The sequence below is a fragment of the Drosophila grimshawi genome, unplaced genomic scaffold, assembly GCF_018153295.1.
Source record: "Drosophila grimshawi isolate 15287-2541.00 unplaced genomic scaffold, ASM1815329v1 contig_311, whole genome shotgun sequence".
Taxonomy (NCBI): Eukaryota; Metazoa; Arthropoda; class Insecta; order Diptera; family Drosophilidae; genus Drosophila; species Drosophila grimshawi.
Genome location: NW_025063098.1, coordinates 466,055 through 486,912, shown reverse-complemented (window position 1 = coordinate 486,912; position 20,858 = coordinate 466,055). Strand labels below are relative to the sequence as shown.

At 34.0% G+C, this 20,858-nt stretch overlaps 1 protein-coding gene across 8 annotated transcripts; it reads right to left on the bottom strand.

Annotated features, from left to right (window-relative positions):
* Positions 1 to 15: 15 nt before the first annotated feature.
* Positions 16 to 3,672, bottom strand: LOC6563850. 8 transcript variants are annotated; one of them, XM_032737122.1, is made up of 4 exons: positions 3,132 to 3,672; positions 1,142 to 1,296; positions 855 to 1,060; positions 16 to 206 (listed from the first exon to the last, which is right to left on the bottom strand). In XM_032737122.1, the coding sequence occupies exons 1-3, from the start codon at positions 3,233 to 3,235 to the stop codon at positions 879 to 881; spliced, it is 441 nt and encodes a 146-aa protein (XP_032593013.1). In that variant the 5' UTR covers positions 3,236 to 3,672; the 3' UTR covers positions 16 to 206; positions 855 to 878. The 8 variants fall into 8 exon arrangements, with proteins under 8 accessions (XP_032593013.1, XP_032593012.1, XP_001990770.1 ...); XM_032737121.1 differs by having other exon boundaries at positions 16 to 165; positions 3,132 to 3,665; XM_001990734.3 differs by having other exon boundaries at positions 16 to 308; positions 3,132 to 3,648.
* Positions 3,673 to 20,858: the final 17,186 nt, after the last annotated feature.

Genomic DNA, 20,858 nt, shown 5'->3' with positions numbered 1-20,858 from the left:
AAAAAATAAATGGTATTGTTTGTTTTATGGTAAAGCTCATTTATTTTGGTTTTGAAGCGCTCAAATCGGTGCGATATATAACACATGGCATTATGGCATTCCCACATTGTTTATCCAAATCGATTTGGGTGAGATTTTCGATTTTCCATGCGTGGACGACTGCAACTATAAATTGGAAGAAATAAAAAAGAAGAAAAATGTGTTTTCTTCCATCCTTAAATCATTTTGGCTTCCACGAATTGAATCGAATGCAGGCGCAGATGCAAATTCAAGCACGTTTCGAACTAAATATTAGGCAAAACAATTCTCTGAAAATTTGCAATGAAACCAATTTTGAGAAAATATCAAACAAAATACATAAGATTTAATTGTAACATAAAACGAAGCCAATACTTTGATATGGGTTTTATTAATACTTTGTATGGGATGTGAATGGATGGGGTCACTACTAGAGCAGTGCGATAAATAATAATAGCAAATTCTTTGGCTTAACTAAACATAGACAAATGAATATACTTAAGACGGGAAACTACATACTAAATAAATACTACGATAAGGCACTGGAACGGTTCAAAGGAGCAGTTCCTCTGTGGTAAGCAGAAAGCGATGCATTCGAACAGGCCGCAGGATAATTCAAGATTTGTAGCTGCAAACTGAATGATTGTGAATACGAGTTACATATAATTTACTAACTGTGAATAACTACGTGCTTGTTATTTGGTTACATGACGAGCAGAACAAACAAAACCAAACCAAACCAAACCAGACCAAAAACAAATGGAACAAAACAAACCCAACCAAAACCAAGCAGGCACCAGAGTAGTGCATAAGAATTATTTGTGTGCAGGGCTAACCTTTAAGCTCGTTTTGTTTGCGGTTCAATCGTAACTCAATGAGAACTGGTTTATTTTTTGAACATCGCCCCACACTTGAATCGACTGTATCTCCGACAGGGAGAATAGTGTCTCGAATTTCGTGACAAAATTATGACCCTGTCCCTGGTAGACGTGTATGGTGGAATCGTCATAGTCAAATCGAAACTCTAGTGAAAATGCCGACTCTGTGAATAGTGAATAGTCAAGATCGGCATCGATGCCATCTATAATACTGGATATGCTAGGCACTTTCATATCGCCTTTACCATCGAATATATTCAAAATCGTTTCCTGATGCGATGAACTCCACTCGCCATTACTCTTGTAGTTCTCGATGATTGTCTGTGTCGGTATCCTAACTTTAAAATGATACGTTATGTTGTCTGTGCAGTTGGGACTGTTTACGAAATTTATGGAAAATCTGTAAAAGAAAACAAAAGGGATATATTAATTCAAATTATTGGCAAATGATTGATTTATTGATTAACGACAAATATTTCGTGTAGCTGTGAATTATCTATTTTGGTATCGCCATAAAATCCAAAAAAGAGGTGTGAATTATCTATTTTGGAAACCCTATAAAAAGCCGAAGCAGGCACATGGTCTTCAGCGTGGGCGTCAAAAACGTGCTCACCATTAGGAATCTCCGGCTATGAATATGCTTTCTAACCGGTATTCCAAATACTCATGAATGATTCATTGTCCAAATATTTGCGCCAATTTGTATTCAACGTTAGGTCTTGGGCAATTGTTCCCCAACAATTAATTATTATTAGCTTTTTCGAGAATCGTTTAGAGAAGGCTCTACGTCAAAGCTTTACGAATTTTCTTTATCTTGTTTTAACAATAGACAATCTAAGGTACTTTCAGTTATTCGTATACGTAATGGTATTCTCTGGAAATATTATGACTATCACTGCTATTTTTGAGCTCAAATATTTGTATTGGTGATTATGATATTTGTTAAACAAAAAACAGACTTCAATTTCCGATGATGAGCTGATGAAGAATAAATTCCAAGCAATTTAAAAAATGTGTCGTCACTTAAGATGTGCAACATGCATTTATCCACAAATAATCTTTAAATGTCTGTGCTTAACTTATCATATACCATAATATATAACCAAGTCAACAATTTTCCAAATTTAATATTTTAAGTTTATTTTTATGTTGTGCTAATATATTATGGCACAAGATAAAAGTAATATATTATGGCACAAGATAAAAGTATATTTAATAGTATTTTCCCTCTTTAATCTAATCTAATCAGACTGCAACTACAATTTTTAAATTTAATTAAACTATTTTTAAATTAAAATAAAATGTTTTCTTTAATTAATAATGAGAAATTCGAAATACCAAAGACAATTATATCTTACTCTTAAGTCATTGGTGCTAAAGAATTCAACCTACTAATTAACTTGTTTGCCAAAATTAGTCATTTTGTTCTTGTATACGTGGTAAGGCCTTATCAACATAGAAGCAGCAACAGTAAATATCGTGTTATCAACGCGACAAGATAACAATATGAGATATCGATAGCTAGGTCTTGTCAATAAGTTCCCATGACAGTCTTGTAATCATATTGGATTGGCTTGCCTCACAGCACGAAGCCGGATCCGCCGCTTGTGGGAATAGACAAGCACTAGGGCCATGATGAAATCAGTTGAATTGTGATTTATTGACATCATTTGACCATTGACCATCGTCTTGAAAAAGAATTTCCGAAATTAATGCTTGCTCACCCACAGAATAACGACCTGTTGATTTGCCATAATATATATGTATATTGTCTGCTTGCCCACATTCTTTGCGCTTTATGTGTTTCTGTTTTGAAAAGATTTTTTTCTTTTCTTTCGCTTTTGTTGTTTTGCTATCTGCCGGCAATTTAGCGGCATCTTCAGCGCGTGTCTCCTGCTTTAATTTTGTTTGTGTTGATGATGTCATTGATGGGAACTGATATACTTGTATAAATACACAAAAAATCTTAACGATGCTAGCGATGGCATTTCAATTAGCTACTCATAAAATCGCAAACTGTTTTTAACAGTTTAAATTCCAATTGTTTGACTAAAAATTCTTAAAATAGTCCACCCATCTGTGAGCCATAAATCACCCCAAACTAAAATTGCTGCACGCCAAAATGTGAATTTCTAGTTCTTGGAAAATGTTAGCCCACTTAAGGGACGCCCAATCGATAATCTTAAATGGTCTTTCGTTCGTGGTGGGTGTAGCTTGGTGTGTTGGCCAACTTACTGATTTGGCTGCTGACGCATAGTTCCTACTATCGTAAATTTATTCATCCTGTCCGATTCGTCGGGATTTGTTGGTAGCACAAGCAAGAATCTCACATTAGCCATTTTATTTTTGATTTGGTTATTTAGCTGGAGAAACGTTGCTGCAATGGGCTGGCGGACACGTTTAAACAATTAAGCCGACAGAAATATTGCTTCAATGTAGCAATAAATTGTAAAATATTTTTGCAACTAAATGTAAACAAAATGCTTTGTTGCCTGGTTGTCTAGTTGCCAACGGTAACGAGCAGGTCGTAGAGCTCTTTACAGTTTGCCAGCACGAATAATACTGTTCGACCGATGGACTCAACGAAAATATCGTGTCAAAGATCGCACAACTACGTCACTGATTAAACACTCTCGGCTGAAGACGAAGTGCATATTTGAGGGTATAATTTACGTATATTTCTCGCTGTGTACATATATGTGTGTGTGTGTATGTATTGGACCTACGAACTAGACGCGACACGCGTTGACTTGCTTCCGCCACGGCGACTAAGTAAATACTGAGCGAACGAACGGTTTCGGGCTGGCCCACATTGCTCGGAAGAAAGAAAAGAACAGCGTGCCGAAATCCCATATACACTTGCCGTCAGTTGTTTATTTACATTTTGTTTTAAGTGAAGAAATACATTTTGGACATTAATTTCTTTATAATTATACAATGTTTGTATTTTGTTTTCCTTATTTTGTTTTTTATTCGAAATTAATCTTTTATTTAGACGTGTGGAATGCCCTGTTTTTCCCTGTTTTCAAGCTAAAGAACATATAGCCAGAGAATATGTATATGTATGAAACGTCAACAGCCGTATCTGCGAGCTGTTTAAATATATAATCAGTAAACATGTAGATTTCGCTCTCCAACAAAATAATCCCAGGGTTCAAACGTTTTTTTTTTTTTTTATAGATCCATAAGATTTTTTGTTTCTTGTAGTGTACTTTTGGGCTGCACCAAATTCTTAAATTAGAACCGGAACCGAATCAGTTAACCGATCTTAATGGATGGATTTTAGTTGCAATTAAATATATAAAAATATTGAAATATATACCAAAAGAGGTGGACTTGTTCCTAAGCATAAAAATAAATATATATCCCTAAATAAATAAAAAAAATTCCTCATTATGGAATTAAGGCAAAAAATTAAGAAATGTATGAAAAATTAAAGAACTTTGGAAAAATCTTACTCCAATGTGTTTTTTATGTAGATACTTACAGACCCATAAGAGTATAGACCAGAGTTAGCAAGGAATTTTCATAGTCAGTTTTTCTTAATAATTTGAATGGGATATCACGTATATTATATATACATATATTTGTGGGTCCCAAATATTTTACTAGTAGTAAATGACTCAGGAACGACGTTTATTATTATTATTATTAATGTTTACTTAATATTGTCATCGGGTTTCTCAAATAATAACGTTCACTTCATGATGCGATTTTGCAACTTTATTGAATTGCTTGTATAATTTAAATCTGTATGCCTTTCTGGAGAGATCTTGACATCGAATGCTCGCCGAACTCACCACTCTTTGCGCTCTCAATGACTACCTTGTTTAACGATGAACACTTCGCGTTTCTCTCTGCTCTCGTCTCTCTGGATCTATTCCCATTCTTGCAACAAGCAGTACTACTATTATTTTGACCTCAACTGTATATTAATTCTGCATCAAAAGTTGATAAAAATTCGAGAAATTCACGTTTTAAGTTTATTTTGGAAAAAATTCAAACTCAAATTATTCAAACCCTTTTTATATATATTAACATTGCATTAAAAGTTGAAAATACGTCATCTTGAAAGTAATTCGGATTTTGGATAATTTTTGGCGAAGTTACAACAGCTTAGACTTGAATTTAATTTAATTTAATTTACTTGAGTTCATGCCTGAAAGTATGCCATAAATAACGAACTGCCGCTCTCATCTTCCGCAACTTCTTGGTCATATCCATTATCCCGTAGCAACACAAGGGGTATTTGCATCATGCAGCTATCAATTTAATTTAGAAAGTGATAACGAGAACAAGTGTTTTATTTATCTTAGATTAGTGCGTTGCCCTTTTGTTTTTGCTTTGCTTGTTTCTGTACCGCTGAGTTTCCGCCGAGCTCAAACTTTGATTCTCCAGTCCCATGCCATGCACTTTTCGTAGTGCGAGTGCTACAACTTTTTTTTTAACAATCTTAGGGGGAGGTTCCTAGATATATAACTTCTAAGTCTGGTAAGTCCAACTAAAAAAATCCTAGAGTTATAGGATTTTGTGTCCTGGATATATAGGAATTGTCAGAGATATGTAGTCTTGTTTATCGATTTTCATTTTACATTTTAAAAACCAATATTCTCCTATACCTTGAGTATCAGAGTATAAAAAGGAATGGTGAATGAGTGCGAAAGTATAAGTCGAGTTTGCGGGGCAATATTATATATATTTACTGTGAATCGCGCTTATTTTTTGTGTCAGTGTAGTCTTTTTTCGCTACCGAGAGAATGAAGTACGCTAGCTGTACTCCTCGCACTCGCACTTGCAATTTTAGTATGGTGACTGCTTATTTTCGAGGAATTGCCTTTATTCCCAGCAGATCTTCCCGAGCTGAGTTAATTGCTTGTGGTGGGCTGCTGAACTGAGCTCAGCCACTCAGATTACATATGATAATAACATTCTTTTATTGAGTGCCTTTTACAAAATGGACACATATTTGAAATTATTATATTATATATATTTATTTATAAAAACAAAACATATTTTTTTTCAATTTTACCAAGTTGGCCAAACAATGTCAGATTTTTTATTATTTAATAATGATTTATAATAATAAACGTTTGTCTTTAAGATGGAAATACGGTTCATATTTGAATTGTAGCTATGTTTAATTATGGCATCATCTTCTTACTAACTATTTCGGAGTACTCCTTAATAAGCGTTGCTATCTGAAAAGCCTGAAAGAAAAAAAAGGTTAATAATTAATGTGAAGTTTCTTAATAACTCTTGTTTAATGTAAAAAAAAGATCAAGGTTACAATAATAACTCTTGGTAGTATTTCTTCTACTTGCTTGATTTCAATGATCTTTTTGTTACATATTTTCTTGTGTTTAAATTGATTGTATATTGTTAAGGCCAAAATTAATATATTAATTGCTGTTTATATTTTCTTCTATTCTTATTTGTAATTTGGTTTCATTTTTCATTTTACATTTTTCGTTTTGCAAAAGTTTGTGAATTACTTAAAGTTAATGTACAAATAGTTTCTTGAATATCGTATTATATTTGTGATATATTGCAGTGTTAGCTCTCTTTGCGGATCTCTCTCTTTCTCTCTATCTCTCTCTCTTTCTCTCTATCTCTCTCTCTTTCTCTCTATCTCTCTCTCTCTCTCTCTCTCTATCAATCTTTATCTAAAGCTCTATCCATCTCTATCTCTATCTCCATCTCTATCTCGATCGATCTATCTATCTATTTCTATCTCTATGTCAATCTCTATCTGTATCCACCTCTCTCTCTCTCTTTAGCAACTGTAGCCTTACAACAAATTTATATTTTTATAAAGCAATTTTCATTTTAGGATGAATGTAGTCCTTCACCTGCAGCAACTAGTCTGTTAGAGTTGAAGAACGGAGTGCAACTCTTGCGTTCCCCAACCCGAGCTCTTAAAGTGGACGTCGATGCAGTGACCACTCCTTAGAGTGCTGCCGAATTGACACGAATTTTCCATTGGGATAATACCTTATTAGCAGCATCAAGCAATTCAATTTGTTTGCTTGTATTTATTTTGAATTTGAGCATTAAAAGCTCTCGATCTGATCTTAGCTAACTATCTAACAGCTGTATCATTTTCGCTTGGTATGATTTACAAATATGGCTACCAAAATGCTGTCACGTTTATATTTTTAAATGTTATTAATATCATTAATTTAATTAAGATAAACAGTAGTTCATTAGTGAATAGTATCTTAAATAATAAGATTAATTAATAACAGATCATAAATAAGTTTGTAGACAGAAACATTTGAACGTGTGTTTATATGCAAAAGACAAGTAATAATATAATATTCTTTCATAATTACCTGGGAAGTGCTTAAGACCACTTTAGATTGTTTTTTTTCCGAGCCAGTAAATATCATTAGAGAGCTCATATTCGGCGAGAATGATATTAATGATTCATACTCATGTGAACACAAAATATTGCGTGAGCGGTGTTCCAACAAGTGAATACCACTTTGGTCAACTGCCAACCATAACATCCTTGGCCAATTAGAAGTAAACGATTGCTGAAATACATAATTTGATATTAAGTTTGTTACTTGTATAAGATAAATGTAAGTGTGCTGAAATCAGGAAGGCGTTAATACATCGATACAATAATTTACGCCTTTGCTTTTATAACATGGTCAATTTAAAAATAATACAAAATTGCATCTGATGGTTGAGCAAGCAAAATATACATTTTTAAAATTTAATAATAAATTTGGGGCCAGCTTCCACCATGTCGATCTCAGATGACCAACATTTTATTCGAATTAGGTGCTTAATATTCTTCAAAACGCTCAAAGGAATAGAAATGCTGCGATATATTTTTGCTTGCTTCAGTTTTATAAATAAAAAAGATGGAAGATTTTGATCAGGCCATCGCCCATAAATTTATTTATATTTATTATACAGATACTGTGCTCATGGTCTCTTAAAGCCTTTACTTTCTTAACAATCCGTGAAGTTATGCTCCTATCCTACAATTTGTCATAAAAGAATCATTTACTAATCCTCTTCATAAAATGGAAAAATATCAAATTTTCAGAATTACGGAGTTATTTAAGATTTTACCTTGCCAGGAATGGATCATGAGATATAGATCTACTTCCACTAACTAGACTAAATTAATAATTTATGGGATTTCCAAATAACCTAATTTATTTATTTAACTCTTAGAACCTTTAATGCTTATTTTAGAGGAACTGTCCCTTTCCCTCTCTCTTTCTCTATCTTGTTATTCGCGTTATTTATAAATGATCTTCCGTCCGTTTCAAGTCACTCTCCGGGCTGATGTACATATGTATGTCAACGACGTAAAACTTTGCCTATCGCCTACTAACTCTTTTCCTGATCAGAGGCTACAAACTGATTTCCACAATTTTCAAACCTGCTGTCGAGTAAATTTATTATATATTAATTGTAATATAAGCAAATTTGTGTCTGTTTATAGGCGAATGACCTTTTTAAATAACTAATTTCTCTATGGCAAGCCACTGGAACGCGTTGATGACATTGATGAAGGCGAGGTGGGTATGTCCAAGTAATGTTATTGCCAATCTTTGGAGGAGGTTCCCAATAATCGGCCTCCCAAGGTTGGTGACTCAAGCTAAAAAGCTATGAACAATATGGGCAATTTCGATTTTTAGCACGAAAATCCTAACACTTTTTCTGACCTGGTTACAGGCAAGTTTTAAGGACATGACGGAAATCGCATAAAAATATATACTCTTACATTTTGAACACAGTATGAGCAAATTTATATACATTTTACTTTGTTCAGTGCAACTCGGCCAATATATACAAATAAAAAGTATTGTTTAAATACAAAAATAATATCAATATATATACAAACCATAACATCAAATATTGTTGCCCGGTGAAGAGGCCAGCTTTGTATTAAGTTTAAAAATGATTTTTTGGCTTCTGCAGGTAACATTCCTTTCAAGCTCTGATGATGCATGGCAACTGCTCCGTGGGGAATGTTGGGGATAAACCTCGGAGGCAAACAATGGCTGGCAACAGCTTCATAATTATTAACATTTTCAGAACAATCACCCAGCTCCAATTGCCCTTGGAGAGCAGTAAGCATAATTGCTTCCATTTCTGTAATGGGATAGCGCTCGCTTCTTAGGTTATGAAGTACTTGATGGTAAAGCAACTCCTTTTCAATGGCATCGTTGAGGTTAATATACGCATCGCAAAACAAATGTTTTTTGAATAAAAAAACATGATGCTGCTGTAATGCCTGTAAATAAAAATGTTTAAAATATTATTATTAAACTACCGCAGGTAATAAGTCTATACTTTTGTTTTAATTTTTCTCCAAGGTCTAGAATCCTAATGGAATATATTCTTAACAGTTTATCTTATGTCTAAAGTGAGTGGCATTAAGGTCAGTATGCTGGTTTGTCGTCAGATAGCCTGGCTCTCGTTTGTCAATTGGAAGCTGAGTGTTGAAGATTTGTACCAGTAATAAACAATCGGTAATTAAACAATTTAGCTGCGAATACAAAAAGAGTTGTAGAAGTGCACAACATAATAATCTATCGTTCAATTAAATATTGTTGTTGCCAGTAGCAGCAAAGAATTTTTCATTGATAATGAATTGTTTACATGCTTTAATTTGGAGCCCTGCGTGTCTTAATATTATTGTTAGTTCTTCCGGATGATGCAGCTAAGCAGTCGTTTCAGAGAGAGTTATGCTCTCGCGTATCGATTGTGTCAAATTTAAAATTTATAAAAATTCACCCTGAAAAGTTTATAATTTTAGAAACATACTTTCTGAATAACGAGGTGAAGAACGATTGGCGCCAGGTGTGTGGCGAATTTCTAAAGTTCGGGGCGATTTACGAGTATATCTGAATGTAGATTGATTGATTATATTAATCGTTTCTTTGGTTTCTAATCTGGCAATTTCAGGCTGTGAAATCAATTAGGTAGAGAAATAATGAGTAAGTTAATCAAAAACACTTACCTGATTTTGATATTCTTTTTTGGAGACACTGCGAAACCTCTCCCATTTAGCCATTACGTCACAAATCTTTTCTTCCGCTGATAGATTTCTTTCAGTATTTCCTAACACTTCATACAATGCATATCCTCGAGAATTTTCCTGAAGTCCAATTGTTTTCTTAATAATTTTTATAACATCATTAGCAGTCGAACTAGGCTGAAACTCAAAGGAATAGTATTGCCCATCCATAAAATAGATCTTCGAATAACATGGTCTTCTGTTGGTTGTGCATAATATTTCTTCACAGCTCGGAGTCCATTGCCGGCGTCTAGTGCCTTGAGTTCTAAAAAAACACTATTTAAAAACACACCAATTATGTAATTTAATATTGATCTCAATACGCTTATTAACATTATATTAATGTATGGAGAAAGGTAATCATTTGAAGCCTCAAGTGACAAAAATATGCATTCAGCATCTCATTAAAGTCGCTTTATGTCACTTTTCAAACATTATCAAAATTATATATAATAAAAATAAGCTCCAATTAAGTGTTACCATGTGACCTTTCCAAGTTAATGAAAATATGAGATTAATATGTTCAACTTAAAAATCAGAAGTGAAAACTGAGTTATAGAAATTTTGAGTAAGCCTAATAAAAAGCCCAATCGACTGAATCTGAGCTATGCATAAGATACATACAATTATGACTGCACTCCTCTCTTGTATAGAAAAGTTTAATTAATTGCATATTTGATATTCTTATTATTGAGAATATCCTTGCGTAAAAATACTAAGTACGTAATTATGCAACTCTAAAATATCTATCATGGAATATGTTCCCCTTTTGTGAGACAAATGTTAACTGACTAATTATAGCTTATTGTAATTATATATAATATTTTGACAAGTAAGATATATACCATTCGGATGTTTAAATACTAACGAAGTGACCCAAAGGTCAACCAAACAAGCAAAGGATTGTTAACCTTAGGTCCCAGGCAAAATGCGACCCATCCTCCGTCCCACAATGAATTGTCTACGACTTTATAAAACAACGACTTATTTCCAAAAATGTCTGTGAAAATTACTTACTTTTTCGGCAAATCGAGCATATTTGCCTTCTTCATATATAAAATCACTGGAACACCTCTTCAAATGGGCCATCAAATACTTTCGTATTGATTTTGTGGACGGCAATATAACACTACATGCAACCGATAATAAAGACCAATTCCGCAAGTTTACCCTCGAGTTAGCATCAGGGTGATCCGTTGTTTGTTTTATAAGTTGAAGATAAAGCTCGTCTAGAAGAGAGTCTTTTCGCATACATTTGTCCAATATAGACTGAACAATCCGTGTATGTTCATCTTCTGCTCGTTTCACTGTGTCGCCTGAAAATATATATAATCATTGTTTTAAAATAAATTATCATCTTTTAATTCACTTCCTATTGCTAAATTACGACTAAGAAATCTGGGAGAAAGAAGACTTAAGCCAATTCTTAATTCTCTGAACTTCGTTTCCTTTAAATAAATATGTAAACACAAAATAATTGTGCGTTGAATTTTATAAACAACAAAATGGGAGATTGGCAGACAACTAAGACTACACTAATACCTAAAATTGGTAATACAAATATCACAATCTCTTATAATTGGTAGCCCCTGTCATCTTAAGAGCAAGTATGCACATTCACTTTACAGTTTGCTATAACTAGTGACCCCTTTCAATTTAAGAATACGCAAAGTAGCGTTCCGGCACACCCAAACCCAGTCACCCCAGTGACCCAAACCCACCCCCAAAAGACAAAATGTGCAATAACAGTATTGGCTTAGCAACCCCGCTTCCAAACGAGCAGATTCCAAATAATAATTCTGAAAACGTTACAAACAATGTTAATTTGGCTTTTTGCAATATGTAGTTGCCACAAATATACTCGATTACAAATATTGAAATGTTTTTCACCAAAGTTGAAACTGATTCTTGCTCGGTGCGTGAAAAGAACTCGGAATGAACCAATTATAATTTTTAATTTATACGTTGACTAATGACTCCCGCAAATTTGGAGCTTAACTTGGAAACTAGATTACCTTCTCCTCGTAGAAAGGTTTATTTTATATAAATCAAAATCAACTCACCAGATGTTCCAAGGCCAGAAAATTTCAGTATTGAATCAAAAATTTGAATCATTACTGCTTCATCTTGATCCGTAAGCGAACTTAAGCAAAAAGCAATTTGTTGTTTGCTGAACGCCCAAAAAGAGTGAGAAAATCCCTTATATGTCTCTCCATGGTCTTGAGGGCTAGTTCTCTGCTCTGTTCTCAATTTTTCAATGCGATGTTTTGACAGGCGCCTTAAAGTGTTTCTTAAAAATCCACCAGATTCATGAGGCTTTCGAACCACATTCAAGTCTATTAATAATCTTCGACATATAATAATATTTTGATATAGTCTTGTTCTATCTTCATTAGTAATTCCTTTTCCTCTTTTTGAGCAATCAAAGTTATTCAATATCCAATTGGAAAGCGGCGGGTAGTACGAAATTATTAAGGATCCGATTTCATTCTTTTGCAGTGTTTCAAAAACAAAACATTTTTGCAAATCCATCAATTTGTTTTCATCTTTTAAGACTCTTGCCGTTTGATGACAACTTCGATGAAGTGACAGAGTGATAAAACTATCACTTGGATCTATCATAATGGATTCAACTTCTGTGAACTTGAATTGATATATAATAAGTTTGTCTTCAGGTTGAATGAATAAAATTCCATCGCAATTAATTCCTAAAATAATGTTGTTGACAAAATTCCAAAAGCCTTTATAAATAACATTGTACATTGTCGTTCCATAAAGTGGGTACTGCATTACGCAACTTAAGTACAAAACTTTAGCAGTTAATTCGTTTCTTGATGATCCATATTGCCGATGTGCTTGGGCAAGAATCGGAATCCAAAACTGTTGTTCTCTTGTTCTAGATATGCGGCTCGGTAAAAAGCTACTGATATCGCTATAATATTCGGGCTTAGGCTGATTAGAAGGGTCGCCTAATGCAACTTGAGCTTGCAATCCCGCTAGTTGTAGAGCAACTTTTTCACTTACGGGAAATTCATCACACTGAAATAAACACACAAAATAATTATTGTTAATATACTGTTATTAAAAGCTTGAAACAGAAGCTTAACAGGCCTTCCATCGTAAATTTGTATTATGTGATTTGGGCAAAGCAATTATCGCAAAATCCTTAAAAACAAGTGAAGAGCGTCGATTAAGAAGCAATGCTTATTTAGTGGAGTACTTATAAAGGAGATCCTTGAGTGTGTATCATGCCACAAGAGAGTAGTGGTTGGGCTCCGTTTTAAAACTCGATCAGCAAATGAAGTATATATCGACGCGATCCACTTTAAAGTGAAGTTTCATTGGATTTTTTGGACTATCTATAGTGGATAGAGTAGTGGTCAACCACGTGACAATTCCACCCTTACACCGTAAGAGATCAGGAGAGGGAGCGAGCAAAATAAGTTACAAGGCATCTGTATATGATTAATTAAAATTATATTAAGCAATATATCTTGCAATAAACAGTGAAACGATGGAGATTTTGTGCTCCCGTTCGCCGTTTCCATTTTTACACCGACATTAAACGCATTTCATGTGTAGCAGAACATTTCGATTTAGTATGAGTGCCCAATTCATTCAATTGCTTTAAGACTAATACAAACTTTAAGACTAATACAAACTTGTATATCGATTCGATCGTTGATGCTTAATAATATAAATGGCTTATGTATTATCATACCTTTACAATGCTGTAAACTGCTTGTGCGTACAACATGCCGATTTCCACTGGATCCTGTGATAGTTCCCGAGTAGGTTTAAACAGTCTTTTTTTGAACACAAATCTATTTTCTCCATATGTAGATCCATTGGGAAGTCGCTTATAGCTATTAGGTATCGTTTGCTTATTCTCCCATTCAGAAATAACATCGTATAGATACTCGAAGCTTTTTATATGCTCTTCATTGTCTGGGCGTGATTGAAAAATAGCCCAACCTTCAATTGAAGCCAAGTTAAGCTTATCGGCAAGTTTTTGTACTGCATCGATAGCTGTATCTGTGGGATGAACATCAATAGCCTTTGTACGTGAGTCTAAAAAAAAAAACCTGCAGACAATAGTGCCAAGGCGTCGCATAGCCTAAAAGAAACAAACAAAAATATATTTTAAATTAAATACGTGTTTAGACATATGTATATATTACACAATTAGTTGTATTAAACCGGAATTTCAGTTCTTTATGAGTTCCTTTCTCAAGAATTAAACCTTGGTGACTGGCTGTATAATATTAAAATCAACTTTTAAAAAATACAGAATGTCTATTTTATGTACGTCGTAGATCCCAGTCAAATTGCCAATATCTCAATTTCACCACAAATTTATGAAAGTTTTCTTGTATACTGCCTCAATCTTCGGTAATCATATAAAACATTTTTGGATTCTTTTATATACCGATTGTTTTACAATTTACGAGTTGTATAATAATGTAATAAAACAAAATATTCGCAATACTTACTGCAACTTCCACACTTGAAGGGGGTTGTAATCTGGTCGAAACTTTGGTACATTTGCAATTATCAAAACACCACTGAGCGTATTGTCTTAGTTTTCCGTCCAATGATTTCAGTTGTTGTTTTAAGAACGAAACGTAATATCTGAAAATTTTGTTAAGAAATATTTTTAATTAATATTTACTACTTTAAACACATTTACTTGTACGCACAAATGGGAAATTTACAAATATATATACATAATATATCATTTTGTCAACAGCACCAAGCTTAGTCTCTCATTTTGAAAGTTATCTTGATGAAACGAAATGTTATACGTTTTATAAATAAGCCTGATCGCTCCACTATATCATATATTTGCCGTAGAAAATTTTGGTTGAAGGATACGATTTTTATTGTTCACCAAATATTTCCGGCTAAGCTCAAAAACTAAGCGAAGATTAATATATTTTATGGCTGCAGTTTCCCTCCGGGAATCTTTTCAACTAAATGAAAGCAACTTTTGTACATAGACTATAGATTAAAACTTTGAATAAATAATTACTTTGACTGAGTCAGACAAAGTGCTACAATTTTGGGAGGTAAAAATCTATATAATAGTCGGTATCTCACGTAATTTTAGAGATTGAGTTATCAAATTTGAAGGTCGGTAAAATTCCTCAACATAACCCTCCACGCCGACTGGTAATAGCAAACACAGTAGTCCACAAGGTACCGATGCTAGCGATGACTTGTAACCTGAACCTCGGACATGGTCTGTTCCGTAGTCATGATTCTGGTAATGGATTAAGTTATGGTTCGAGGTAACGGGCCGGGCTAAGGTGTAATGCGACCCGTACTGACAGTCAGCCTGGCTGGGGGTTCGTAAATAGCCCAGTCGCTCACGGAGCTCCGAAATGCTCCTACCGACTTCCCATATTATCAAGGATTATCTGCACATCGCAGATCTCGGTGTAGGTAGACCTCTTTTCTCCCCAACTCGTGGGAACAGTGCCGATCCAAATAATCACAACAGAAATAGTCCGGCACTCGCCCAAAACCGGAAAGGATAATTCTAAATAAAGCGGGAAAGCAAACTGCCAACCATTATTGCCCTGGCACGGATTCTGATGCGGCAGAACGTGGACAACAGCGGTAACCGCCTTTAAGTATCGATAATAAAATTCGATAGCCACGCCCACTCTTGCACATATAATAGCCAAAAGCGAGTTTTCTTTGTCCCTTAAAGTCTGAAATGCGAATAACTTCCACAATTTGTAAGCTATAATTTGGAAAGTATGTTACTGGTAGCATGGTAATGTAACCAAATGTGCAAGGTATATTACTAGGAACCTCCTTCAAAGATCGGTATACCTTGGCTATACCAACTCTGTTCTGTGCCTGCTGTTCTCAAATGGTATTACTAGTTGGTAACAGAGTATTTTGCAGTCAGTTACGTCCGTCTGCAACTTTCTCACTTGATTTATTATACATACATATATAGTATGTATATACCTTGGCATTGATTATCTAAATTTATCATTATGATTATCTGTGTTATCATTTCGTATTTAAGACTTGTTATGGACCAAGTAACATATTTTAATTGCTGTGTGTGAAATATAAATATAAAAATAATATATGTGGATATTATTATAACAGTTAATATTATTATATATTCTATGATAATATAATGTAATTAGTAACTCATCGATGTTCTATTGTATTTCACATCAACGTCTGTATCTTCTTTGTGATAGTTTACGTCTTCTTCTTTTGGGAAACATCCCTCACAGCCTATTCCTTTAAGGGTTGAACTAAAACTGCCCTCCTCGTCGTAATCGCAAGCTACTTTAGATCGTCTGTATTTGAATACGCTACCAAATTGATTTCTCTTTAGTACAATCAAATCTCCAAAGTTTTATATTCCAGCTGCCTCGTAAGTTGAACGTCTTTTTATTTTCGGCTTTTAGCTTGATTATCTGAGATTTCGCGTTACCTAGTGGATTATTGCGGGCGTTTTTGAATACAATAATGGTCTCTCGCTTAATCAAATCCTAACGCATCCTGACTCCAACCAATATATGGTATCGATGCTTCTGGAGTACACTGAATTAATAGCTTCGCTAAAAACTCGAAGAAGCGTCAGTTACAGCTGATCATAGATACATTAAATTAGAAATTTCTCTAAGCTTCCATATGCCAGCCAAATTCTTAAGCCCAAAAAGACTAACTAGAAACCTTTTAAAATAGCAATAATCAAAACTTGCGGCACGCTGCAGAAAACCAACCTTGATAGAACTCTCTGCTATCTCCTAGATCCGTTTAAAAAAGCTTGTAACAAACCATTCCAGCTGGCATAATTCATCAGTAGATCCACGTTAAAGAAAATTGCCTCTGGATGGACGCCCCAACTAAGCACTGTTCATGAACTCTATACTTGTAGGAAAGCCATTAAATATTATATCAAATTTATTGCTGCCAAAAAGCTATCGCAAATCTCTGCACGAATTTACTCGATAATTGGAACGCTTATACCTGTTAATACGCATAATATGAGTTGAGTCTATTATTATAGAATATATATTTGAATGTAATCTGTAATATTTTTATTTAGTTGTGTATTTGGTATTTACCTGAATAATAATTTGCTTGGCTGAAATGCAACAATAATGAGGCACATAAGAAGCCACAATCGGTCTGTCCACTCAGAATTAGGGTTATTTGTCATTTGCCGCAAGCATTGAACAAATATTTCATCGCGAAGCTCCTCTCTTTCAATTCCCAAGCCAATAATATATTGTATGCTTTGAAGTTCTCGTTCCCCATTTTGTTCACCACGCATATATTTACATAATTCCTAAAAAAAAAAAAATTAAAAATGTTAAGAAATTTATTTTATACCTTGAACACATTAAAAATGGGTAAATATGTAGCTTTTGGTAAAAGTCTGTAAGAGGTGGAAAGACGCAACTCCGATCGCAAAAAAATGTATATATTCTTGATCAGGGTCATCCGTCAGGGTCAGCGTCTGTCCGTCCATCCGTCTATATGAACGCGTAGATGTCTGAGACTATAACTGCTTGAGAATTTGGAATATAAGCTCTCGTATGCAAATCAAGTTTATTTTATTTTATCGATAACTGGCAATAATGTTAGAATATATTTTACAGCTGTGTATGAGCTAACTCGACTACAAGATTCCAATAAGTTCAAGGCACCATATGATTACCGATAAGAAATCGATTATCGATAGCAAAGAAAGATACATTTTTTCAGATAAGGCCTTCCAATTCTGCTTTATCTGTTGTTCCGAAGTTTGGGAAATCCTTCCTCCCAAGTTCGTCCTGTTCATGGGTTTTGATAGATTCTGAATAAAAATATTTTTTATTCTTTTCCACAAAAAAAAACTAGGTACATCCGTCAGTATATATATGATATAGTTTCTGTGGTGGCTGTAAAGGTGTTGTACATAGAACCTGTGTGACCCTTCATTACTGTAAATTCATTTTTATATTTGATTTGATAAATTCCCTAAAATTGTTATCTTTTATTTTCGCTTGTTTGCTATTCTCTCAAAAACTTTAAATATTTATTTCCTATTTTTTTTTTACTACAATATAATTATGAATATTTACTATTAACAATCTTCTTTTCTGCCAACCATTTGTTTTTGACTGCTTAACTCCATTGGCAAACTTTTATACCTTTTAACTAGTCTGGAGACATTTGTGACCCAGGCACTTTCGAGACGCGGAGCACCGTCGAAATAAACAATTAAATATACATCCGTTTCGAATGTATAATATCGCAACATAAAAATTGCAAACATTAATCAGGTGAGTAACTGTGTAGTAATAAATATATATAATTTCTTAACCGATCACAAAATAATTACACATATCAAGTTATATAAATTCCCAATTAGAAAGATACATTTTAAAAATTTTGGCTTTAATTTCTACCGGTAATCGATATTTATCGACGTTATTAATAAAATAAGTTACCCTTGATCTTTGTATAGAAAAAATGATATCCCAAATATACAAATACATTTGGTTTACTACGGCCGGCTATGGCTGTCATTTCAGAAAAATAAGCTGAGTGACTAACGACGATACATGAGACACCCGATCCACATATCGAGCAATCTCATTAACCTAATCTTACCCAACATAAGAAAGTAAAACTCCCTTCCTTAAAAACTACTTGCTTCCGAAGATCAGCTGATATTACTTTGCTAAAAGGCAAATACTTCTTCGATAACAATAAATTAGATATATTTTAATATTAAGTTCAATAAATTATTTTAAATAGAGTTTTTATTACTTACTCGAAATGTATTACAGGATAGTACGACATTTTCTGGATCATACATATGAATGTGTGACGTCGGAATTTTTTCAATTTTAGTGAAACTAATCATTTCATGCTTTGGCGTTACATCCGCGACTTTCTTGCCTTTTCTAGTTAATGTTGAGATTAAGGTTCCATCTATCAAACGCTCATGTACATTAAAGAAATTCTCTGCAAAATCCAGAATATTATAAAAGGCATCATTGTTAAAAACTTCGTTCTGAATTTCATGCTGATGCATTTCTTGTAATTTTTTTTCAACTCTAAATCTCCGCCGTTGTTCTCGTTGATTAGGTAAAGGTGATACAATGGCTGACCCATTTTCTTCTCGTGTTGTGGATAGTTGTGTTGTATTCAATAATGGTTTTTCCAAATTGATTGTCACATCTGTGATCATTTTGATTTCTTCCGAATGCGTCAGTGCTTCATATATGGGTTCAGGTCTTAATTTCTGCCAGGAGTCTATAACATTACTTTCCACTGGAGGTGGCGGTGGTGGCATTGAAGGCTCAGGCAGGGAAGAAATTCCTGTACCTTGGGTTTTCTTCTGATCGTCGATGCAAAGTGACGCAATCTAAAAGAATATAAATTTGTTTACGTTAGAGCTCTGTAATTAAATGGGCTGATTGAAAAAATTACGGCTCAGCGACTGTCAATTTTATTTGATATAATTTATCAAAAAAGAGATGTTGACTAGATTGAGTTGGCGGATGATCTTCAGATTATTGTTCATTCTCAAGTTATCACCAATCAAATGAGTAAAAAAAAAAATATCAACTATCGCATCTGTGTGCGTATATACTTTTATACTTATATACTTTTTCAGAGAGCTCTCTTTCCTCCTGCATTTTTTATACTCTGATACTGATAGTTTTTGACACCCTTAGAGAAAGAGACTTGAAACATACACTGGTATGTGTCCGCATCAGAACAAGACAAAAATAATATCGATACTTGTAAATCAGTAAAGCCAAATATTTCCCACAATTTTAAAGTCACAAAATTTGGTTCTCATTTATAACGCGGGACTATAAGGGTTTGGCTTGAGTCAATGTTACTTCGGGGGAACCCATATTGATCTTTCTCTTTTCAATAATGACTCCTCGGCAATCTTGTCACGTTCTTGAATTCCTATGAATGCTGAGTATGTTAAATTAATTCTGTCGTACGTCGATCTTCATTACCATATTTGTCACAACGTTTTGAACTCTTTGCAGCTCTGGTGCTGTCCCAACCAGTTGGATCTGAATTGTTCAAAATGTATGTTTATGACATGCTTTGGTCCCCTTGTTATAACTTATACGAGTGACAACTTTCCACTGCATATAAAGATCTTGAAGTTCTCATTAATACCAAACTAAACTATAACCTTCATTTGTGCACAATGAGCAATAAGCGCAACGGTATTCTGGACAATAAAAACCAATAGTCGAAGGAATTTAACTACCTTTTTCAATGTCTGCTTTTCTTGAATAACGCTCCTTAATTTAATCTCCTCAGAATTAAAACTACCAAGATTGAATTAAGTCAGTTCAGACGCAATTTCTTCTCTTAGCCTGTGTTCACCATAGTATTCATTCTTCTTCATCTTCATCTTTCATCTTCCGTCGTTTATTAATGAACGAATTGAATTTCGCAGAGTATGCTTTATGGAGTAGAGATGCTTTCTTCTGACGGTTAAATTCCTTTGCACATATTTATTAATTCCTTTCAATGAATTTGTATAGTTTTTTTTTGCTAAGATTGAATCTTTTTAATAAAAAACACGTTTTAAGCAAGTAAAAAGATACCTTGATTCTAATTGTTAAACATTTTATGCTAGCTTTAGCGTAGCGCACTTAAATCAAATTAATTACGCTCACATCGATTATCATGCTGTCAAATTCTCATATATGCACACGCAAATTTTTATTTAAATATATCAGAGAATATAGTGGTGTACGAAAATTTATATTATAAATGTAGAGTCTGTTCGTATAGTCTCTCAGATCCTTTTGCTCATAAGACGGAAATGGCTATATCGACTCGGCTGTTGATGATAGTCAGGATTCCTTTTATCTGCTGCATACCTTTGCAGAACTACATTGTTCCAT

Bases quoted from the DNA above. Each gene is read 5' to 3' on its own strand.
- LOC6563850 (XM_032737119.2), bottom strand. From the start codon at position 3,235: ATGGCTAATGTGAGATTCTTGCTTGTGCTACCAACAAATCCCGACGAA. The intron at 1,297-3,131 runs GTAAGTTGGCCA...TTTCTTTTACAG, and splicing joins ATGCGTCAGCAGCCAAATCA to ATTTTCCATAAATTTCGTAA.